This window comes from Tetrao urogallus, assembly GCF_951394365.1.
Source record: "Tetrao urogallus genome assembly, chromosome: 3".
Taxonomy (NCBI): Eukaryota; Metazoa; Chordata; class Aves; order Galliformes; family Phasianidae; genus Tetrao; species Tetrao urogallus.
In genome coordinates, this window is record NC_136815.1 from 49,813,502 (window position 1) to 49,837,958 (window position 24,457).

The 24,457-nt window shown below is 38.9% G+C and overlaps 1 protein-coding gene across 1 annotated transcript in view; it reads right to left on the reverse strand.

The window, feature by feature from the left end:
* PPP4R1 (protein phosphatase 4 regulatory subunit 1) overlaps positions 1 to 24,457 on the reverse strand; it is a gene marked incomplete at both ends in the record, with an annotated part of 54,545 nt that overhangs the window by 9,505 nt on the left and 20,583 nt on the right. The window contains 8 exon segments of the mRNA XM_079533879.1: positions 2,512 to 3,040; positions 4,552 to 4,682; positions 5,651 to 5,809; positions 6,846 to 6,911; positions 7,678 to 7,785; positions 8,835 to 8,981; positions 10,609 to 10,751; positions 21,401 to 21,507. Coding sequence (XP_079390005.1) covers positions 2,512 to 3,040; positions 4,552 to 4,682; positions 5,651 to 5,809; positions 6,846 to 6,911; positions 7,678 to 7,785; positions 8,835 to 8,981; positions 10,609 to 10,751; positions 21,401 to 21,507 — 1,390 coding nt within the window.

The window sequence follows — 24,457 nt, forward strand, 5'->3', positions numbered from 1 at the left end:
CCTATTGCTCAGATGCAGTACTCTGGCAACAGGTTAGTTCTGAAAGAAAGCCTCAGGGAAAGGATTGGGGGAGTGAGATTCAGTTAAAGCAGATCACCATGAGGTTATGGGAAAAAAGAAATATATATGTATATGGTCAGTGGTGGCTGCCAGCCACTGTTAAAAACTGTGTTTGCTAGAAGCCTCATCAGTTTCCAGGGCTTCAAGAAAGGATTTGAAATCTGAAATGGATTCTGCTCTGATGATAGAGAGGTGCAACTTCAGACCAAACTTCCACACCTGTTCAGCTGTCAGGGCTGGTGCTGACAGCAATCAGCACGCAGCAATCACTGACTTCTGCTGGCTGTTCCACAATGGACACCACCTTATTAGCATCACTAGTTACTCTATGCAGTCAAGTAATAAAAACATCAATAGGATTTTTTAAAACTTTCCAAAACCCTGACAACGAGGCAGGGCAATATGGTTCCCCTCAAAAGAAATTCTCTGTATTTAGAAAGTACTCTCCCAAACCCAACACATGAAAAGAAGGATACTGAAGTTTCAATCTAGCACTGACAAGCAACAGAGACAGAATTAAGGCTGTCTGGATATTTAATGTTACTGACACACACACAGCATCATATACTACAGTCTTATTCCCAAACCACACTTTCATTAATTCATCCTCATTTCATTCTGTGAACTCTCTGGTATTTGCTCAATTTGCTACAAAAATCAGAAATGTATGGAGGGAAACTCTGCAGTGAGGCAAACTCCATTCACATACTGAATGAACACTGCACCTTCTGCCTTGGTGAAAAAAGCAGCAATAAAGGCAGGAGCATAGTGCAGAAGCAGGAATCCCTTTGGATTCCTGAGTGGCAGGAATTGGTAGACTTGAGTGACAACATCCAGAGGAAGGCTAGAAAACGAGGCCAGGACCACTCCTATGAGGACAGGCTAAGAGAGCTGTGGCTGTTCAGCCTGGAGAACGCTCCAGACAGATCCGATAGCGGGACAGGCTCTTCAGCAGGGCCTGTTGTGATAGGACAAGGAGAAACGGTTTCAAACTAAAAGAGGGGCACTCAGACTGGATATAAGGAAGAAGTTTTTGGGTGTTTTTTGTTTTTTTTTTTTATTTTTTTTCTTTTACAGTGTGGTGAGGCACCGAAACAGGTTGCCCAGGGAGGTGGTGATGCCCCATCCCTGGAGACTCTCAGTGTCAGGCTGGAGGGGCTCTGACCTAGCTGTAGGTGTCCCTGCTCATTGCAGGGGAGTTTGACTTTTAAATGTCCCTTCCAACACAAACAGTTCTATGATTCTATGAATTAAGACCAAAGCCAAACAAACAAATTACAATAAAAAGCCACCCACAACAACAAAAACAACTGGTCAGAAAAACACTAACCCCAGTTCAAACTTTTCCAAACTTGCACACACCGGCAGCTCATGGTGTTGACAACCTAGTAAGAGATTTCTTCTGAAATGTTCTAGTCTAAAGCTGCACCTGTACAGCAGTACCTCTAGACATCTAGTCACAAGAGCTACAAGAAACCACTCTGAGACAAGACATGAACACACATGAAATAAACTAACTTGTAACAAGATAATTCTGGATGTACAAGCAGACAGGCTACATAAATCTTCATGCAAACTAAGATATGTTTCTTAACTACCACTTCTTTTTCCTTCCTACTTTTTCTTTTTTGTATAGATGCATGCTTTCATCTAGGGATGCTTCAACTTCAGAAGAACGTGGTTCTTTCATAGTGCTAGCTCAAGACTTTCTGGCTGTAACCTCAAGTCTGATGTGCCTTAGGATTTATTCAGCATATGTGTACCAAGGAAACCTATCTCTGGTACGTATGTGTGAATCAGTCGAGTTATTTCAGCTCACGAGGTGTCTCTGAAGTGCTGTTCAGCCAGATGGCCATGCTTGTGAAACCCTTTTCCAACCTTCAAGAGTTTTTTAAACCAGAAAACACGTGCTCATTTCAACAATTCCCTTTAGATTAGTTCTCAGCTTGACACTAAAGCTTTGCAAACTTAAGTAGACAATGTGAGACTGCAGCAATCAAGATTTCATAGGAAAATCAATAAGATTAACTATTTAAAAGTAGATTGGATAGCTCATAAAATGAAAACCACATTTATCATTTTATTGGTAATTTAAAAATATACTTTATCTGTTTTGTTTCATACCTCTGCTAATTAAAAATTAATATTCTGATTGATAGCTTATACTGTGGATCCATCTATTTAATTACACTGTCAAGCTGAGCAGTCAGAATTTTATACTGCTATGTGAGTTCAGTTTATGGAAAGAATCATACTGCCTTTAAACATCTTTACACATATGCAAGTTCCCTTTTGGTTTATATCATCACTTTTCCCAATTAAATCCTAGTAGATGCGATTTATTTGAAAATGAGGAGAAAAGTACTACTTCTGACTTCTAAAGATAAGGTTAAAGCCCAAACTGCTAAAGCAACATAAGCACATCTCCAGACACTAAAAATGCTTCAGTACTTTTACTATACCTTTAACGTCTGGATCATCTATATGGGGTTCCAAATTTTCTATCATTTCCTCCAACTCTTTCCTTGTTGCCATAGGAATGTTTGGAGATACCGGCATCGTGAGTTCCTGAATTTCTCTATTGAGGATTATCTCAGAAGTCTGCTGAAGCTCCAAATCAATATCTATTTCAGGAAGTGGAGTCCTCCAGAAATGGAAAGAGTTGTACAATTCCTGCTCTGAAAGAGAGGTTTCCTGTGAACTGTGCCCAGCCACCCGTAGTCCTGCTGTACAGCAATGAGAACTTCGCTCGTTCTCATCAGCCATTCCCCCACAAGAATCTGAAGACAAAGTGCAATGAAAGGATGACTCAGTCTGGAAATCACTTTCCCTCTGGGAGTTATTTGACACTGCATTTTGATCTCCCGTGGCATTTTCAAGTTTTGTTGCAAAACTGTCATTGTCGATGTGTGAGAACGGGTCCTCTGATCTGTTGTGCTCATCCTCTGTTGTGATGTCTTCTGCAGTTCTGGTTTGTTCACTGTTGAGCGACAAAGCAAATGTACCATTTAAAAAACAAAATAAACTTGTCACAAACATATGCCTTTGAAAATTCATACAAATACCATCAGCTTCTTATTTATCAAAGTAGATTTACTTACACCATAGCAAAATAAATCACAGACTCAAAGACTGGTTGAAAAGAGAAAGGACTCCAGGAGGTCATGTGGTCCAAAGCCCTCCTCAAGCTTCCCTTCAGCTATACATACACATTAATAACACACCCTCTTGAACCTCCTCATCTCTAGGCTAAACAATTTCAGCTCTCAGCTTTTTCTTATAGGAGAGACATTACAGTCTATTACCCTTTGCCCCTCTTCTGTACTTTCTCTCGTTGCTCAATCTCTCTCTTACACTGGTTTGCCCTAAACTGAACACAGTTCTCTGGCTATGGCCTCAACAGTGCATGGTGTCCCTTCCCTGATCTGCTGACAACACTCCTAATGCAGCCCAGGCTACCATTAGCCTTTGCTACAAGCAGTCCTGGTGGACACCAAGTTGAACCCCAGGGTCCTTTCTGCAAAGCTGCTTTCCAGCCCACCAGTTTTCAGCACACACTGGTGCCTGGACTTCTTCCTCCTGCAGCTGCAGGACTTTGCATTTCCCCTTGCTGAACTCCATGAGGCTCCTGTGAGACTACTTCTCCAAAGCCTTTCAAGGTCCCTCTGGATGTGGCAGCACAGCTCCTTGATGTCACTTCTAACAGATCTGTGTCGTTTGCAAACTTGTTGAAGGTGCACTCTGCCCCTCATCCAGACCATTAAGGCGTTTAGTAGAAGAGGTCTCAGTACCGATCCCTGTGATACACAAGTTACTCATCACCAGCAAAGACTCTCTGTCAGTGATCACCACCCCCTGGGCTCACTGTTCAGACAGTTTTCAATCCACATCACCACTTGCTCATGCAGCCTCACACATCAAGTTGGGTTGTTAGAGTTAGAGTAGTATGGTGAGGTCATAGTTGGACCCGATGATCTTTAAGGTCTTTTCCAACCTGAGCAATTCTATGACTGTATGATCAACAACAGCTTCTCTACAAGAATCTTAGGAAGATCAAATATCTTACAGCCATCTATATAGTTTTGCCCAGTGGGATTGTAAATGCCCCCTCCCTGGAAGCACTCAAGGCCAGGCTGGATGGGGCTTTGAGCAACCTGGTCTAGAGGGAGGTGTCCCTGCCTATAGCAGGGAGGTTGGAAATAGATGATCTTAAAGGTTCTTCCCAACCCAAACCATTCTATGATATGATTCTATGATAGACAGTATCCTCATCTACCAAGCTTTGTCATAGAAGGTATATCCTAAGGTACCTGAAGATATTCTAAACTATTGAATAGTTCAGTATTTTTAATAGGTAACTGAAAATTCTGGTAGTGGATTAAGACAAGAAGTTATAGATTTTTCCAAGATAAACACTCAGTTCATACAGGAAAGGTATCTTTTTTTAACTTGCAGCTCACACAGGAAAAAAACAAGGAGGAAATTCTTTACCTGTTTTCCTGTGCAGAAGCATGGTCCTCTGAGTTTTTGTCATCTTCTTCTTTAAAATACTGACCACTGCTGGATGGATTAGCAAAAGTTGATATGAAAGGCCCCAAAGACTGAAAAGCAGCTTGTCGGACCTAGTGGAAAAGGTCCAAGGAAAAATAAATTATGTAAATATAATATAGATTCTTATGAAACATAAGTCTATTGTTAGCAACAGGAAGGGTCATAAGTCTACATAGGAAAGTAACAGTAGAGTTTCTTGGAAGATTAAACCAGTTGTATACCTAGAGTGCTAAGTGAAAAACATTAGGAAAAACCAGTTAAATCACAAGTAACTGTGTTGATGGGCCCACGCTTCACAGCCAAAAAAATCACATGCATTTAAATAGCAGAAGTGGGTGAATTTGAAAGTTCAGCTGAGATAATGACTTAGAAGGAAAAGAACTTTGCTGTAGTGAACAGACTTTTCACTATTTTGAATTTGAATGATAACATGCTTTGCATTTTTTTGCCCCCTTTGTCATTCTTTATACTTTAATTTGTTCCTCCTTCCTCCTCCTATTTAATCTTCCTGTCTCACCAATCATCGTATCTACCCTTCATTTCTTTTATTTGATTAAATCTGCTGGACTACAACTTGCATGATTTCCAAGGATCCAAGAGCTCATGCCCCTGTGCAAAAGATCTACTTCTGGCTCTTGCAAGTAGCCTGCTCAATAGCAAACTTAATCTTTAAAGCATAGACCTTGGAGTCAAAAAAAAAAAGGAAGTAGGGAGGGATCTGTGAAATATAAATAAATTCCAACTAATTTTTTAGATCTGCTGATGATCTTTAGTGTTGTTAAGCAATTGTTGTAATAGCAACTTCTGTAGCTAAGAAAAGCAGTCCTGGTGGCACAGCTTTTCCTCCATGTTGTGGTGGAAATAGAAAGAAATTCTTCTGCCTGCTGGAAAACCAAGCATTCCAACAAGAATCTTTCTCAAGATCCGTGAAACAACTTAAGTTATCCATACCTACGGGGAGAAGTTGTATGTAGAATATCACAATCAAATCACTAAACTGTACTGAACAGTTATTCAAGAAATAAGAAGCGTTTCTTACCCATCGCGAAGGATCACTAATCAAATTAATAAAAAGGGTTGACAACTTTGTCCGCCGGACTTCTTGTGACGTTGCACAAGAAACTGCCATGAAGCATTCAGCACAGGCTTTCCGAACTCCCCACACGTTATCAGAGCAGAGCTGGAAAAACCTCGGCAACTGTTCAGAACACAGCAAGTTGCAAGTCTTAACAGGCAGCACTTGTTTCAAAGTGAGTTCTTTTCCGTGCTCATTTCCCCCCATCAAATTCTCTGCCCTCACGTTCAACAGATACCTCAGTTGAACGTTCGCAAGACAAAACACACATTCAGTAGCACCACCCTTCTAATCACTGGCACTCATGTTACCTGCAGATACATACAAGGAATATTCACATATCTGAAGAATAACTTCAAAAGATTGTATCAGACTTGCCCCTCCTAGCAGCCTACTCTCCTCTTACTCACCTGTGCCTGTAATTTCTCATTGCATTATAGACGTTAGAAGATACTGTGAAGATACTCTCCTGTCTATTTCTTGCCTAATATCTTTCAAAATTTACTGATATTCTCTATCTTCACAACCTGAAGTATTTTCTTTAGGCTGCTTTAAACCCTCTCTTAGCTCTAGATTGTGTCTTGTATAAGAGAAGGCTCTGAGTGACCTGATAAAGGCGTCTCAGTATCTACAGGGGAGCTACAGGAAAGAAGGGGACAGACTCCCTTAGTAGGATCTGTGGTGACAGAACAAAGGGAAACAGCTTCAAGATCAAAGAGGGTAGATTTAGGTTAGAAACAAGGAAAAAATCTTTTACAGGAAGGGTGGTGAGGCACTGGAACAGGCTGCCTAGTGATGTGCTTGATGCCCCATCCCTGAAGACTTTCAAGGTGAGGCTGGATCAGGCCCTGGGCAACCTGATCTAGCTGTGGTGTCCCTTTTCATTGCAATGGAGTTGGACTAGATAATTTTAAAGCTCCCTTCCAACTCTAAGGGTTCTATGATTCTAAGAAGTCTTTATTAATGGTCTTCAAAATTTTATAAATCTTAAACAAAGCCTTGTACCAGCCAAACTGAAAAGTCACAGCTGTTACAGACTCTTCTTACTAAGAGAACATAGTAGTCGTTGCCTAATTGTTTTATCTGTCCTTTGCTGTCCCACATCTAACTCCACTACTGACTTGCACTAAAAAGAAAAATCCTTTAATAGATAGCTTACCAGCATTTCTTCAGTGGCCTGCTGCCCAACCACACTGCAGATATCTCCAAAGTTGGCTGCACATACCTTGCAAATGAAACGCAAGAAATAACCACTATGACAATTCTTTAATACAGCATAAAAAGTCAAAAGAAATAACTAAACAGCTTTTAAAACTAAGGGAACAATTTTTGACACTAACTCAAAATCTGCCACTTCCCCACTCTACCTATTTCTATGGTGTTAAAAAAAAAAAAAAAAAGATTAAAATATTTTCTTCTTTTTAAGATCTTCTGGAGTTTTAGTTTAACTTTCTCTTTTTAAACTTGACTAATGATTTAATCCCAAAAGAACCACCCCAAAACTGAAGCGAAAAGGAAGAATAAAATACGTTCAAAGTGCTGTCAAATGAAATAATACAAGCAATTACAAAGGAGAAGAAGCTATCCAATAGCAAGGTGAAACCAAAACGCAGTCTCAACACCTAAGTTTCACGATGGCATACTAGTTTGCCTCATCTTAATGAGCATCTTTATGTCTACGCACAGAGGTATGAGCTCAGGTAGCTGATGCTTTATCAGTTCCAGCTGGTTCACATTTTCATGGTTACCTGCACAATCGTAAGGACAGCTCTTTCTTTGTTTCAAATAATAAAGGTAAGTACTCAGGGAAAAAAAAGTCAGCATCAAATATAAAATCTATGGAAATACAAACTACAAGGAAGCCCCATAGCTTTCACTTAAGTATGTGACAGATGCAATCTAGCAGGAAGGTGTCCTTTAGACAAAGGCAAGTTCCAAACTGATGACACTCCTTTCACAGATAATCCAGATGAGGTGCTGATAATACGTACCTTACGAACATGAAACATTCTGCAGTCACAGCACATCTCACAAAACCTAGGCAGAACAAGTCTTTCCGTGATGTCCTTTCCCACCATGGAGGCCATTTTGCACATTATCTAATGGCAAGACAGACAGACACTAGTTAGGAATGCTTGCACAATACACAATTTCATGTGAGTTAAGCAGAGCTTTTTTACACTTAATTTTCTAATATAGAAAACTGAAATCATGAAGAACTACTGAAAAAAAAAAATAAATAAATCAGTCCTTCAACTGAAAAGATCTGACTGTTCAAGTACTTGAGGAATTTTTTTAACAGAAAATTATTACTTAATAATATGGTAAAGTGTCTTCTATTATTTTCTCTATGATTCGATAAAAATAATTTAAAATGGTTGATATTGATCATAGAAAAACAGAATACCCTGAGTTGGAAGAGGCCCATAAGGATCATCAAGTCCAACTACCAGCTCCACACAGAGACATTGAAAAAAAGCATACCTTATATCTGAGTGCACTGTCCATCTGCAATTCCCTAATATACAAATACTGTGCATTTGCCTTATACCAAAGAAAGTGGCAGCTTTAACTTCTTACATAAAATTCTACATTTTGAAAGAGAAAGGACATACAGCTTCTGACATTTTTCCTTTAAAATATTAATTTGCTGACCATTTGGACACAAAAGTTTTAATTATCAAATATGCTTATTATTTTATCCAAAAAAAACCAACCCACACAACAAAAAGAAATCATTAAAGAGAACAGAACAGAAAGTAGCGACAAAGAGAATTAAAGGATTATAGATTTGCCACAGATAGAAATTTTCCACATATGCTATTTAAACCCCTCATAAAACAAGCCAGCAAAAAACAAGAAGTAGATGCTTTGTAAGCCAATGAAAATTAATATCCTGTGCTGGTTTGTCCAGATGGGTTTTTCTTCGTAGCCTATATAACATACTGAATTTAAATCTAACCTTGACTTGAGTATAAGATGGCACAGAAAAAGTTATGGATTAGTTATGGATAGCGATATAAATTTTTCTCTCTAGTACCATATTGATGCACATCTTGGAAACACAGTAGCATCACAGTAATCACACAGCATCACCAACAATTCAAGAGACCACTGTACCCTCTAGTTTGATACTGCTGTTACTTACAGCCACGGCCTCTGTCTTCACATCATCATTGCTGTCTGGTGCTGTCAGGTCTATCAGAACAGGGCATACTTTGGTCTCCACATCGTATCTCTCTATGAGTTCTTGTTCCAGGAGAACTAACAATGCTGCCTGGCTTGTTTTTCTTACCTATTGTAAGGAGATAAAAATCAAATCAAGGAGTATAAGGAGGTAGGGTGGTTCTTTCGTGAAGTAGGTCCAAGTATTTTGGGAGCCATACCTACATACTGCTGCACACCTATGTTCAAGGTGCTTGGAGAGAGAGGACAAGGTCTCCAAAAGCACTCTGCAAATACTTCATGATTTAAACACAACACCAGATCCTAGAAATCTGCTTATTGTAAACTAATGAATGCTATTATAGTAAGCGTCCACCTATGTATTTCCCAAGTCAAGACTACTGTGCCAAAAGGAAACAGAAAAAAAGTCATGGAAGAGAAGCAGCACAGCTAACTGGGAAATATTCAAATATTCAAAATATTCAAAGTTCTACGGCATATGAGTTTTGTTAAACAAATCCTCTTTTTACCACGTTTGAATGACAATGGATAACTGCATTTATTCTGAACAAGACAATTTTGCTTAGTTCCACCTACACAAAAATATGATAACCTTTTAAAATTCACTTAATATGGATTTAACTGGCACTCAAAAATAAGTTTCATGGAGGTAACAATCACCAAATAGAATTATTTCTAGGGCAATTAGTTCTCAGTGCTCTTCAGTAGCTGTGTATCTAGTGCTGACAAATATAACACCAAACACTTTGCTAGCATCTGGAAAAAAAATCCCAAAGTTGCTGATAAAAGCTTGCAAATGATTCAGAAATCACTGGAGTCAACTGGAATAATCCAGATAAATTGAAATCATGGGCTTATTTATCTTACATGAACATAAAACTTGCAAATGCAAGGTCATGTATGTCAGAAGAGAAAGCATTACATGAAGTGACAGATTATCTACTGCAATGCAGCAATTATAAGACCTTTTGAGGTCTTTGTTTCAGAACAAATCAGCCAAATGAGCTGTGCAGTTATCAACAGAGGTTAGGAAGATGAACAGTCATGGAATGTGTGAATGAGAGAATATCAAGCAGATATTGGCTGTTGTATTAAACATCAATTAGCAAAACCATTACAAAGAAAAATATGCCTGGTTTTGGTACCTGTTCTTAACTATGGAGGATCTGGAAAGGTTTAAAAAATAAAAAATAAAGTGAAAAAAATTCAGACCTTTCAAATACTAAAACTAACATCACCTAGGACTTACTCTGAAATGGTAGAGAATCCTACAGAAAATTAAAGGCAAGATGATGTATAGGTGCAGACATGCAAAATGCTCAGTGCCAACTCAGTTTCCAAGACAAGAGTTACAAGATTTATATATAAACAACCATATATGATGGTATGTAACAGTTTAAAGAACTGAATTATAGCAAGGAGATGTTTTTATTGTCTATTATCCTTTTTTTTTTTTTTGCCAGAATTTGAACTAGAAAACCTAGAAAAATGACTGATTTTGTCTATAAGAACACACCACCAGATAAAAGCTCCAAAATCAGAACAGAATATATAAGGTGAAAAAAAAATCAAAATTTTCTTTAGTAAATTCAGATTTCCATGTATTACAAGTCATTTTAAACTTTTTTCACTCTAAAGTATTACATTCTTAACTCAGCCTAGATTATTTAAGTTGAAAAATCTCACACAATGGAAATATACAGCTAGTTAATAAACTGCTTCTGTAAGACACTTACCTGGTTATTCTGGTCTGCAAGGTACCGTACCACAATAGGTAGTAAGTATTTGGAAAAAGCATATGGGATGGAAGGTCTGTTTTCTTGACAAAACATGGCAATATGAGGTACCTGTTCCATCAGTTCTGCCCGCACTGTAGGCTCTGCCAGTCAGAATAAAACAAAACAAAGAAGGCACTATAAACGTTAGCAAACACACTGTCAGATACTACCAAAATAACCTTTTTTACACTCTGGTACTTACAATCTGTGTGATCAAGTGGTCAAGTCAGTAAGCCTACAGCGAGCGTCAATCTGATAAGCACCACCTTTATGCAAAGCCAGGTGCAAGTACACTCTGTACTAATAAACTACCACAAAAGACTTGGCCCACGTTCTCTATTATTAAAAAGAGAGAACAGGAAGACCCACAACAACTGTAAGAGAGCAAGTCATCAAACGTGAGTATCAGGATCCATCCAAATTCCCTGCAAGCATAACCCGCTTTCAAGAAAACTGCTATGCAGAAAGTTAACCCAACTGCAATGAGAAGAAACAAACTGAGGGTAGCTCCTGGCTGCAGTTTTTCACACAGAAGAGATTTCACCACAGCCACAACCACAGACTCTTCTTCATTCTTTGCTTTTTAAGGCTACTGATAAGTGTTGCCAGATAGAAGTAGCTCTATGTTCTCCAAGTTGCTAGTTAAATTCATTAGATACATTTTTTTACTGAAGTTGGTGACTTTCAAAAATGTGTAATTCAGTTTTTCAATTAAGAACTGCTTGAATGTATCCTAATCACATGCCAAATAGTTCACTTATCCACAGGAAAAACAAACAATTAATTTCAGACCTAAGTACTATTTCTCTCCTCTCGGGATTTGCTTAAACTGTAGTTGCTATCAGAGAACTGATGACCTACACATACACACAATGAAAACCCAGCAGCTACTCTCAAGAGACAGTGGTTAGATTTATAATATTTTAAATAATAAAATGTACACTGTACACAGGATACACATGCCTTACTAAGCTTTACATAGGTAGGAACTGTTTAGGTAAAATTTAACAGCACGACAGAACCATCTTCCTTAGGATATTTGGAATGATCACAAAATGTCAGAACTGTAACCTTTTGCCAAATAGGAGCATTAGCTTTGTATTTAACACGGATAATGCATGCAGCCCTTAGCTTTCTTGAACACTAGTTAGAACTGACAACTCCAGACTGAATAAAACAAACCAGAGCAAATACCACATCTAGTTTGCTTTGCTTCTCTTTCTAAAGCGATAAGAGGAGCATCCACAACAAAAGTCATCTTATCTAAATCTTGGATGTTCTGAAATACGTGCAGGTTGAACTCCTTAAGCAATATGTCTAAGTATGTATGTATGTAATGTATATGTGAAAGGTTGTACTGAATAAGTCAGATTATGAAGATTACTCAAATACATGCAAGTTTTAGTAAACTTCAATCAGTGGCAATGAAATTTTAGTTTGATGAACACTCAATCCTACAGTTGGCCAAAATAAGCACCTGTAAATAGGACAGACTTTTAAGGAGATCATTAATTTTGAAAGAGAAATTCTATATATCATATTAATAAAAGAAAAAACTAGATTCGCTAGAAACAACTTTTCTTCCAAAAAAGCTTAGAGAATAAAATTTACCATCATCAATTTATTTTCTCTATTTTAAGTCTAGTTTTCTACTGAGAGCTTGAAGCACCTCCTAGTTTTGAAGTAGCCTAACACTTTGTATCCTAGTGACTCATATTTCACTTACAAAAATTTGCCAAAATAGTCAACAAAACACAAGATATCTTACACTGCAACTCTTTGTTAGTAAAACAGCTGTTTATAGTATTAAAGGCAGCAAAATCATCCAACTTCATCCAATGATGAATTCTGGTCCTCTTAACTGATAAAGCCTAGACTCCTCACTTCTGTCACAGATAACTGCGCAAGAAGGGGAGTCCCTTCAAAGCCACCACTGCTGCAGATAGACTGCATGGCCCTGGCCTGAGAGCTCTTCTGAAACGGCTGATGAACCAACCTCAGAGTGATGTGGATGTCTGCAGATGAAGTCAGTCTGTCCTGCAAGCTCTGTAACTCACTGCCTAGCACCTTGACAAAAAACAGAAGAAAACCTCCAATTCTAAGGCAGACAGCACAAAAGCTGTAAAAAGCATTGAAACACAACTACAGAGCACGGTGAAGATCCAACAGGCTGGAAAAGGAGAGCTGAGAGGTGAATAATGATGAGGTAAGGCTAACAACTAATGGGATGAGAAACTGGAACTTGCTGGACAAAAAAATCAGAATCAGGGCCCAATGTAATCATCCCCCTCTACTCAGCACTGGTGAGTACCTTGAGAACTGTGTTCAGTTTTGGGCCCCTCACTACAAAAAAATACACTGAAGCCCTGGAACATGTCCAGAGAAGGGCAACAAAGCTGGTGAAGGGTCTGGAGCACAAGTCTTACAAGGAGTGGCTGAGGGAGCTGGGATTGTTTAGTCTGGAGGAGACTCAGAGGAGACCTCATTGCACTCTACAACTTCCTGAAGGGAGGTTATAATGAGGAGGGGTTTGGCCTCTTCTCCCAGGCAACAAAGTGGACACAAGGAAATGCCGCAAGTTGTACCAGAGGAGGTTTAGGTTAGACGTAAGGAAGAACTTCTTGTTTCAGAGAGTGATCAGGCACTGGAATGGCTGCCCAGGGAGGTGGTGGAGTCGCCGTTCAAGAGGCGTCTGGATGAGGAGCTACAAGATAATGGTTTAGTGCTTGTGGTAGCAGTGATAGTGGGAAGATGGTTGGACAAGATGACCTTGCAGGTAGCTTCCAACCTTGTGATTCTATAATTCCATGCCAGAACTTGAAGAACTTCCTCCCACCTTCCCTGCAAGACTGCTACTTCAAAACATGTCCAGGACATGATTTAAGATACAAGAGGCTTGTGTCAAGACATTTGTTTCTAGGATCTCCTTCCCACATCTTGGGTCCCTTGCCTCATTCCCTGCAGCAAAGAGAAGATGACGCTTGCTGGAGATGTGGGAGGTAGCAGGAGAAGTTGTGGAGGGTAGTAGGAAAGAGGAAAAGAAATTCAGCTGAGGCTTCATGCTTAGCAGGAGTGCTTTTTGAGCTGTATTCAAATTTGCTTCAGGCAGTTCCCACCCTCCCAAGTCCAAAACTTGCAGCTGGCCTTTCCATTATGCCAATGCAATTGCTCCTGCAGCCAGGCAACAAACCCTATCAAAAAACAGATCTGGCTGACACAGCTCTTGCCCCACCACAGCAACTTGATTAAACAGTAAGAACTGGCAATTAGATTAGTTTCCCTCTACAATCACACAGTTATGTAGAACAGCAGAACTTTCTGATGATGGAAGCAAGTAAATAGTCAAAGAGAGTCTATGGACTCCTTATTGTGATACTACTAACAGAACAGAGTGAAAGAAGCAAAATACTGCCAACGAACTTGATTTGTCTTATGTGAAGATGTGTAAAATGCTTAAGCCAAACTCTTCACTGAGTAATTCTACGCTACTCATTTGATTGGAGTCCTAATTCTGGTTTCACAGCTGAAGAAAACGCTGTAATCAAACCCAAGAGCTCTGTTTTAAGCATATCAAGCTTACAATGCTTTAGACACCAGGCACTCAAAGTGGGCAGACTTTATTGATCTTGATACCTCTATAGTTTGCTCAAACACTGATAAAGCGATGGCAACACTTCCCAAATTGATTGGGTTTTCTGTGAAAATGAATCCTTAAATTTTTTTATGAAGCAGTGAGACAGCAATAGTGCCTTTTTTTTTTTTTTTCTTCAGAACAGGATTCATCTATTAATCATCACTTAAGAGAGTGGCCCTGCTGTGTGACGATACTGAAGAGCTCACGTCAAGTGAGCCCTCTTCTTCCTGAGCTACTGAGCAAGCTCTGGGTTTGCAGGGAACACAGACAGATGGGATGATGCAATTAAAGATTTGAAAAATTCATGAATTAGAACCACGGAGGCACCTTAGTTCTTACATTTCTTAACTTCTATGCACATGGCTCCACAATCTTAGTAAGTTCAATTAAAACCAACAAACAAACCAGCACTGTGTGCATCTCTGTAATGCAACACCACAATTCATTATCAAAAAAGCCTTTTGTGCTGTTCCAGGGAATTAGTGCTGCTATGCAAAATCTGATCTTTAGCCTTCCCAATTTACAGCTTAAGTCTTCCAAATGTTGAAGCATATGTTTCAATTTGTACTGATCAGAGTCTAATCTTGCAGTCTGATGGGGTTACAGTAATGCAATTTTTGTTGTTTGGTCTTTAGGAAACATAAGGCAATGCCAAAAACTCCCACTAAACATCCAGCACTTTCTCATTCCCTTAATTCATTTCTCAGCTTCATCTTTTGCTCCGATAAAGGCTGAGTGGCAGCTCCTACAAAGATTCCAGCAAGATTCAACATGTAACAGTGTCTGCCATCTTAAATCTTCTGTAGTTTAAAGGAAATTTATGGCTTGATCATCAGCACAGCAAAGGGACTGTGGAAGTAAGGATCAGTTAAAATTATTACAATGCAGTTTCTTAAAGCATAAGTTCAACACAGCATGGACAAGTGCATTCACAAAATACAAGCAAAATCTGGATGGAATTTCACTTCATGTCCAGATTAAAAGTTAGTATTTTAAGCACTCTGGAAAGTCATACCATTTGTTTGAAACAGTACTTTTTCTACTTGGCAAAGTAATACTGCCTCCTGAAAGCAGAAGGTTATCTGCACACTGGAAATTAAAGGAGGATTACTGCAGACCTTCATAGTATAATACCAGCTAATTGTTCCAGAACAGTTATTTGTAAATGAAGTCATTATTCCAGAATCAACTCACAGCAAGATTCATTTCACAACAGCTTATTCTGCGACACATACAGTGTTTGGAAGAAATTCTGCAAAACTTTCATTATCCCAAACTGACCATTCTGAAATACAAGCAGCAATCAATCTCCTCTACGTTTGTGAGGGGCTGTGAGGTTTTCGTGTGGTTAAAAAATGTGCATGAGGAACAACTACTGGTGATGTCAGCGCTGCTTCAACCAGCAATTTTCATGAATGTTTTTAAGTATACCTCAAAATTAATATTTATTTTCATTGAGAGCTGTGACAAAGAAGTCACAAAAATGTCCAGCTTTGCATTTACATGTTCAATCTTAAAAAAAAAAAAAAAAAAAAAGCAATTAAAGACAACTGAAAATACTGCTTTGCGTGTACTACGCAGAAACAAGCAAAGTGAAAAACACTTTCCTGCCTATCCTGAAAAATGCTCACTTACCTATTCAGCTTGAGTGTAAGGTCCACGGCATACAGAAGATGACAATCTGTCAACATAATGCCATAGGTCTGCATTTGCACACTTGTCTATTTTCAAACTACATAGTCAAAATCATCTACATAGTCAAAGCTGAATTTAAACAAAGTTTGCAGTTTATCAATTCAAACTTTATTCCCTTCCTTACAAAATATGATTTTCACTCCTGCTTTCTATTCTTTCTGATGTTAACTAAATTTTTCCCTTTTGATGACTCTCACTCTTGTTTCATCTGTTCCTCCAACTTCCTCTCCTTTTTTGAAGGCCAAAGAGAATCTAGACAAGTCAAAATATACTGTGTAACCAAAACCCAACCTTTTAGCTTAGGGATCCATCAGAAAGACCGATGTGTCTGATTCGCACACTGCTTCACTAGCCAAGCTCTTTCTTTGTATTAAGCAGAAATAGACTTTGTTACTGATCAGCAGGTCGGGAGTGAAGTACAGAACAACTAATGAGAGAACGGAAAGTCACCATTAGCAATTAACAGAAGCATGGAGAGACAAAAGAGGATTGCACAAACAAAGGAAAAAACTGTGTAGGAGGAGGTGGGGGAAAGGGTATGAAAGACTGCTGAAATGAAAACTGGGGAATGAAGGAGAAGAGAGTTGGAGCTACTGACAGCTGGGCAAAGGAAATATTAGCCCTATCAGAAATCTCTCTTAAATATGAAGACTTTGTTAAATAGAAAGCTGAAATACATGCTGTTGGACAGGCCTTGTTGGCACCTCACAGTCTAATAACTGCAATTTGATTGGAATGGTGCTTAATACAGGTTAAACATGCTATTAAGTAATTAAGGTTGCCAGGCCATCTCACTGAGGCTGATTACACAGCTTCGGAACTTAATGACCAATTAGTCTAATAATTGTTTCTAAAAATGAGTTTGCTTTACAACCTGCATTCAAAACTGACTACGTTAAAAAAAAAAAGTTTGAATACAAATTTATACAAGTGATAGAGATAGACATAAGGGCCTTGTTCGAGCTCGTGCAAGACTGTCACCAGTCCATATTTGAGAATGAAGATCTAGCTGTTTTAACATAGACACAAGCATTTTAACACTAACAATGGTTACTGAGGGATAAATAAATATTTGTCATGCACCAAACATCTATGAGTTCAAAGCCACCAGAAAAACATTTAAGTGGCATACATAGCATCCCTCAAGAATGACAGAAATTGCAAAGCAGTTAAATAGTAGATTTGAAAGCAATACAAGGTATCGAATTGTTACCTCAGCCGTAACTATCCTAGGGACCTCACTACCAAAGATCACAGAGATTTCCAAAGTTTGTAAGGGTTTAAAATTAAAATTAAAAATAAAAAACACAACAAAAATCAGAGTTTGAGCAGGAATACCTGTCTACAGAAATGTAAAACAAAAACCAAAGCGAATAAGACTTCCAAGCAAGTGAGATTTGAAGAAAAAGCTTGTGAGGCAAATAAGTGGGTAAACAACAGAAAAGGTATACTGCTCCCCAACTACCACTGAAGCAGCTATTCTCTGATGCCATTTACAGCAGGGTGCAGCAATTCCCATTCAAAGTTGGCAGCACTGTTTTGAGAGCATCTCATTTTCAGTACCGTCTGAACTGTTTTTTCACTAGAAATATATTAGTGATCTAAAAGCTGCAAGGTTGAATACAACCTGGAACCACTTCATTAGAAAGCACCCAAAATGCCCTGCCAGGAAGAGATCCGCGTTGTACAATTTGTACATGTAATTACATCAAACTCTTCTTCACAAACCGCATTTCATGAGACTCATTGTTCACCCACAACCCACAAACTGACTGCTGACATAACAATGTTGAAACACTGCTTAGTATTCCAGAAGCAATACTCAATTTTTTTAAGCTGGCACATGCACAGAAACTTTTCTAAAGCAGGACCACTTGAAGAGTCCAAGTGATTTCTTACCATTCTTTGAGAATTATGTCATCAATTTTGGTTTTTTTTTTCTTTCTTTTTTTTTAATTGTTGTAGAGCTGATTTGTGCCATTGTTATAATACCTCAAAGATCTGGGTCATGGCTAGCCTACCAGTATGTCAAGAGCTGTAGCCAATTGGTGTGTCAAGATCCATGTCAATCATACCAATGCATACAGTTTCTTCCTGTGCCCTCCCTCTTGAAATCATTTATTTGGATCCTGTTCTATTTCCAGTGAAGATTAATTTTTATGTCACACCAATGCAGCATTTAGCACAACAAAGATGTCATTTAGATTCTTTGAGTGTTGCCGCAGTGCAAGAATAAAAGCAATTATTGTGTTGAAATTCTCTTGCCCGCATACAGAAAACAAAATAGCTGCCTTATTGCAGTCCTAACTCATTTAAAAAAACAACAACAACAAAAAAAACCCAGCATATTGACTTTGGGTAGAAACCACGTCTGTAGAACATCTTCCAGCTACAAGACTTCAAAAGTCTCCAGGGAGACCTCGTTGTGGTCTTCCAGTACTTGAAGGGAGTACATAAACAGGAGGATGAACAGCTGTTGGTGGAGAGACAGGACATGGGAGATTGGTTTTAAACTGAGACAGTGAAGATTTAGGTTAGATATTAGGAGGAAGTTTTTCACTGAGAGGGTGGTGACACAGTGGAACAGATTGCCCAAGGAGGCTGTGGATGCCCCATCGCTGAAGGCATTCAAGGCCAGGCTGCATGTGGCTCTGGGCAGCCTGGTCTGGTGGTTGGTGACCCTGCACACAGCAGGAGGGTTGAAACTAAATGATCATCGTGGTCCTTTTCAACCCAGGCCATTCTATGATACTATGATTCCATGATAAGTTTCATTGATTATATACATTAAGTATTAGCAGGGCAAAAGACTACTTAGGCATCTTTATGATGGTTGCTGTTTCAAATTCACCATGGTTCCTCCATTTTAGATAACACCAGCATTGCAAAGACTACACAGATATTGTGTATCTCAGGTGCATTTCTCAATTCAAACCTCAATATGTCAACTACCATTAAAAAAAAAAAACCAAGTGTCTCACTTTCTGCAACTTGATTGAACAAGAAAACACCCCCCAAAGAGTTAGAAAACAATTCAGTTATTATATACTTTGCAGTGCAAGTTGCAAAAAAAAAAAAAAAAGAAAAAATTGAAAAAAGCATCAGACATGAGAAAACTGAAAAATAATTCTAGTCACAGCAACCGTAACAAAACAAATCTATACTAGCATTTAAATAATTGTGGAAGAACATGATTTATAAAAATACGAAATAGACTGAGCTCCCTAAATTAATTTTGGTATGGGTTAAGACATAAGGATATTCTAATTACCTGTCTTACAGAAACAGACTGAGTCCAATGCAGCAACTGCTCGAGGCATGAAGTTAAGTCTGCAGAAATTTAATTTGTGCAGCAGCTGCAGAATCCAGTGCTACTAGTTTGGCAGATCTAAGACAATCTCTACAATGCAGGAAAAGCCTGAAATGCTGCTTTTACGGATGCTGAGAAAATATCAACCCTGACTAAAAATGTACTCCACCCCCATCAAAGGAAACAAATTGATTTGAGCTCAGCTCTTGGCTTTCATTCCATCTCTAGCTAAACAAACTTCAGTTTGACACACTTAGTTGGTCACCAATGGAAAGTCCATGGCTACAAAATCACTCCACAAGGTCATTTTCCCCTATACAGATCTGTTCTATTTTCCAAAGTCAAAATGAAACTTCAGCAAGTTCCTGGTGCTCAGAGCTGTTAGGACCACCGCACAAACAAGCACTGTATATATATGGATTTCAGAAGCAGAGCTTAGCTAGGGAAGTGCTGTAGAAACAGTTGCATGTCATTATTCATTACTGAAGGCATTCAATTCCAAATGAACAGTAACTTATTTTTCCTCCTTAAGAATCCTTGGGGAAGTACTCAATACAATTATATAATGCTTACATTCCTGGCTGAACAAGGATGTTAGCTCACAAAAACAAAAATGTGCATTTTAAATGAAGGAGGTAGGATCTTACAGGATACTTTTTTTTTTTTTTTTTTTTTTTTACCCTTAGAGCACTATGTTCTGCAGCTCTGGAAGGCAGAACTAACAGATCTTACACAGAAGAAGCAAATTTTCTCCTCATACAAGATTTAATACAAGGTTTTTTTTCAAACCCTCCATATCATTCACACAGCAATAAATGAACAAACTTCAGATCTTCTCTGATGTTTTGCTGTTAAAGCCTTTTTTCTTTCTTGAATTGTATCAGCACTGGGTTAAGTTAAATTCAAGTCTTTTAACTTTTTCTAGAGAATCTTCAACCTAGAATTTTGTTGCAGCACTGTCCACATAATTTTTCCCCTCAGTTTCCCTCTTCAAAGCATTCTTCCTTTCTTTCAAATTTCTCTTTCATTATTTTCCTACTTCTGCCTCTTATTCCAAACACCCAGAGCAACCATATCAGCAAAAGCACATCCCTAGAGTCTTTATATTCATTATTTATACCTACATCTTGTCTATCAATTCATAGAATCACAGAATCTGCTAAGATCATCCAGTCTAACTGGCCACCTACCACCAACACTGCCCACTAATCCCTCAGTAAAACATCTACATGTTTCTTTAATACTTCCAGGAACTGTGACTCCATCACTTCTGGGGCAGCCTCTTCCAATGCCTCACTACTCTTCCAGAAAAGAAATTTTTCCTAATATCCTTCAATCTGAACCTCCCCTGGCAGAACTTGGGCCATTCCCTCTCTTCCTATGGCTAGTTACATGGGAGAAGAGGCCAACTCCCACCTCACCAGGTAGTTTGTAGAGAGTCATCGGGTCTTCCCTGAGCCTCCTCTCCTCCTGACTGATCAATCCCAGTTCCCTCAGCTGCTCTCATGAGACTTGTGCTCCAGACCCTTCATATCTTCTTTGTCTTTCTCTGGACATGTTCCAGGGCCTCAATGTCTTTCTTGCAGTGAGGGACCCAAAACCAAACACAGAACTCAAAGTACAGCCTCACCAGAGCTGAGTACAGGGGGCAACAGCCACCTCCCTACTGCCGCTGCCTCGCTTGTCTTCACTACTAAATTTCCCAAAAGGAAGCAAAAGAATAACTTCAGCATTCAAATTTTGTCAGAACTAGTAGGAGTTTTGCACGGATGCTTTGCAGGATTCTTTTCAAAGCAATAAATTTCATCTTTATCTACAAATCTAAGATTAACATGTAGATTTGCTGAGTAGCTACAGTACATTAAAAATTATTTTAAAATATACCAATGGGAAGTGGTAGTTCCACACATTGAAGAAGTTCAATTCTGTTGAAGAGCAAGGAAAAAAGTTGTCTTTGTGGGGATGATTCAGAGAAATGGAACTTCACAGCATTTTATTACATTCTGCAGAAACCTAGTCTGAATACTGAAGAAGACAGAGAAGACATTGGTCCACCTTCAGCAATTCTGATATTTCTTCATTAAGCCAGTAACATGTTTAATGCTACCTACCTGAATCATCAGCTAATCTGCTGATTCTCTCCAACACAGCAATACAATCTCTCTCATCATCACTGACTTCCTTCAAAGTGTCCAGTAAACTTCGTGCCACCATTTGCCTAGTTTACAGGAAAGATTTTAAAAAATAGCATTATTTGTATCCAGAAACATAGCCAAATCATACAGGTTTCTTAAACCAAACAGTAAAATTTCACAAAGATTTACTTTCAACTCAGTAAATTCAGTTAGCACTGCTCTGGGAATTCTTTATTCCAATATTCACCATAATCTTTAAGAACTATTAACTTCAACCGTAGCATTTATATACACATATATACATCCCTAGAGCTTACAAGGATAAAAGAAACCAGTCACAAATTTTAAAAAATGGTAAACATCTGACAAATGAGCAAACCAGATCTTAAGTCAGCATCAACCTTCCATCCTCACCTCTGAATTCCCTCACTTGTTTCTTAAAAAGCGAGACAACACAGGTAGATATTCTTAGAAGTTTTAAACACAATTATGAATTTATCTTCGTAAACAAAGCGTGAACTCTTAAGCTGAAGATTTCCAAACCATTGATGGCCTTTAAAGGGTAAACTTGATTCATATTCAATGTAGAGCAGTGGGTATATTCTGTGATGATAAAAAGAACACAAGCAAATGCCTGGGACACATGCACTTGGGATAAAAGAGAAGTCACAAAGGAAACACAAAACCAATCTGAATCATCGCTTCTAATTCACAAGAAATTTTTCTAAGACTTATCTTCCAAGTGATGCAGCCAAATTTGAGCGTTCATTCTGTAAGGGATCTGCTGCAGTCTAGCTTACAACGTCATACCCTTCAGCTACCTAGAGAGCCCTAAACCCTGAGTTTTTAAACAGTACAGCTGACAGCACAGCAAGTAACCTTTTTTCTCAGCAACAACCTGCAATGACGTATGGCTGTCTCTAGCTGGATTTCACTTTGCGTGGCTCTGTGGGTTGAACATTAGAGAGCAAGCAGGATTATTCCAACAATGAAATGGGCCAAGTAACACTGCCCAACATGCTGCTAGCTCTTGTATTGCCCTTGAGCTGTTTATTAAAATGCTAAAGCAGAAAGGGTCAAGTGCCAAAAAGTTCCAGAATGGACAAACAGAAACACTGTTAGGATACAGCCTAGATATAAGCACTGTTGAAAAACAGCAGTGTTGTAAAACAGGAGCAGAAGCATAGATTTGATCGCAGCAAATGGTGAATGTGAGCAGTTGCCACAGAAGGTTACACTCCTAATGTACAGGGAAAGCCCAAGAGCTTTCGTTCTATGCAATCGAAGAAAAGCAGGAGGCATTCACGGATTCCTGAAGTTAAGTAAACATTTACGTTTTCCCAAATTTAAATGCTTCGCATCGGTCACTCGCAAAACTATTTTAAATTAAAACTGTTTTATCAGCAGATGAACAAAATTCTCTCAAAGAAAAAATAAAACCAATTGCAAAAATACTCTTTTAAGAAATTTCCTTTTCCTCACTCTTTTCAACTTTCAACTTGGTAGAAGCGCCACGTCTCTACGCAGAGATCTTGATTTTCAGTTGGAAGTTGAGCTGTCAGAATCCTAACAGAGGGAAACACTATGTGACACACTAACCTAGAAGCAGAGTTGACTTGGTCTTTAAAAGGGCTGGACAGCTCTGAAAAGAGAAGAGGAACATATGAAGTAGATATCACACATCAGCCTGCCTGGATGCATCTCTCTCCCACAGATTAAATGTTATCTCAGAAAGCAAGAGACATGACAAGTGATCCGATGAGTTGGAAATTTGTGCCTACTGATACAGATGCAACAACAATCCAATCAAGTGCATTGTCAATAACCTTCTACCCTAGTGATCCAGAAGAGCTATAAAGAGCTAATCACCTAAAGCACCTCCTCTATTCCAGATACAGCTTTCTTACATATTTTTAATCTATTTAAGACAACATCCAATCTATCTGGTGCAACAACAGACCCTGGATCTTTAACTTGCATTTGCACTTAGAGAATATTCTATCTCTCAGCAAGGACTCAGAAATACAAAAAAAGTCTCAGCAAGTAATGAACCACAATAAACTGTGTTATATCACACCTGGCTCCTGGGAACTATGGAATGGTTTCTAGCATCCTGGGAGATCTGTGAAGACTCAACACCTCATAGAGCTTTGTTAGCAGTATTCTGAACTGTGGTGGCTGTAAGCAGCGCTAGCTCCTGTGAGTTGGACAGATGGTTATGCAGAAGTAGCCACCCTGCAAAGTGAGAGTCACAAAGTTTCTAAATAGATGAAAACACAAATCCTAGCTTGAAACAGATATGACTTGCTTATTAAACCCACACTAAATGACATTCAACTTTTTCCATGGACTGAAGGTAGAAGATAACCCCCACCTGCACCCAGGTGGTACATTCTCACTGGAGTTTATAAAAGAATCGATGCATTCATTTTTGGTTTTAGTAGATTCTGGAGAAAAGCATCAGGACAAAAGGCAAAAGGGCAAGCTAGGCTCACTTCTACAAAACGCAATTTGGTTGGCAGCCAATAATAACAGGGTAATCTTCAACTCCATCTGTCCAGTGTTCCGGAAGATGGTATCCACTCACGTCCCCTTAAATATCATAGGTTTTGATTTAGTTCTGCCACTACCCTGACAATCTGTCAAAATTATTCATGTGCTTCCAAAGCACAAACAACAGGACATAGAGCTAAACCTACTTCACATTTGTCACAGGCCAAGAGCCAGCATGTAGGCAACTAATGAGGAATGACTGGTGCCCTGCAAGCACTTCAACATGCTCTGTTTGCTGGAGAGCAGAGAGTAAGGAAGGGTCCCTGGTGCCCTAGCAGTCTGATTTCCTCCTCGTGCAAACACCGGTAGTCTAGCTACAAAAAGCACACAGCAGACAACTGCAAAGAATTATCAATGCATAGTAACATAACATAGGTCTAGTGGTACCTGCCCAGCAACTGCCAGGTGAGTTGCAGGTGAGCAGAAACTGGAACAGATGTCTCTGAAGGATAATTTGTCTGGTCTAGATACAGATGCAAA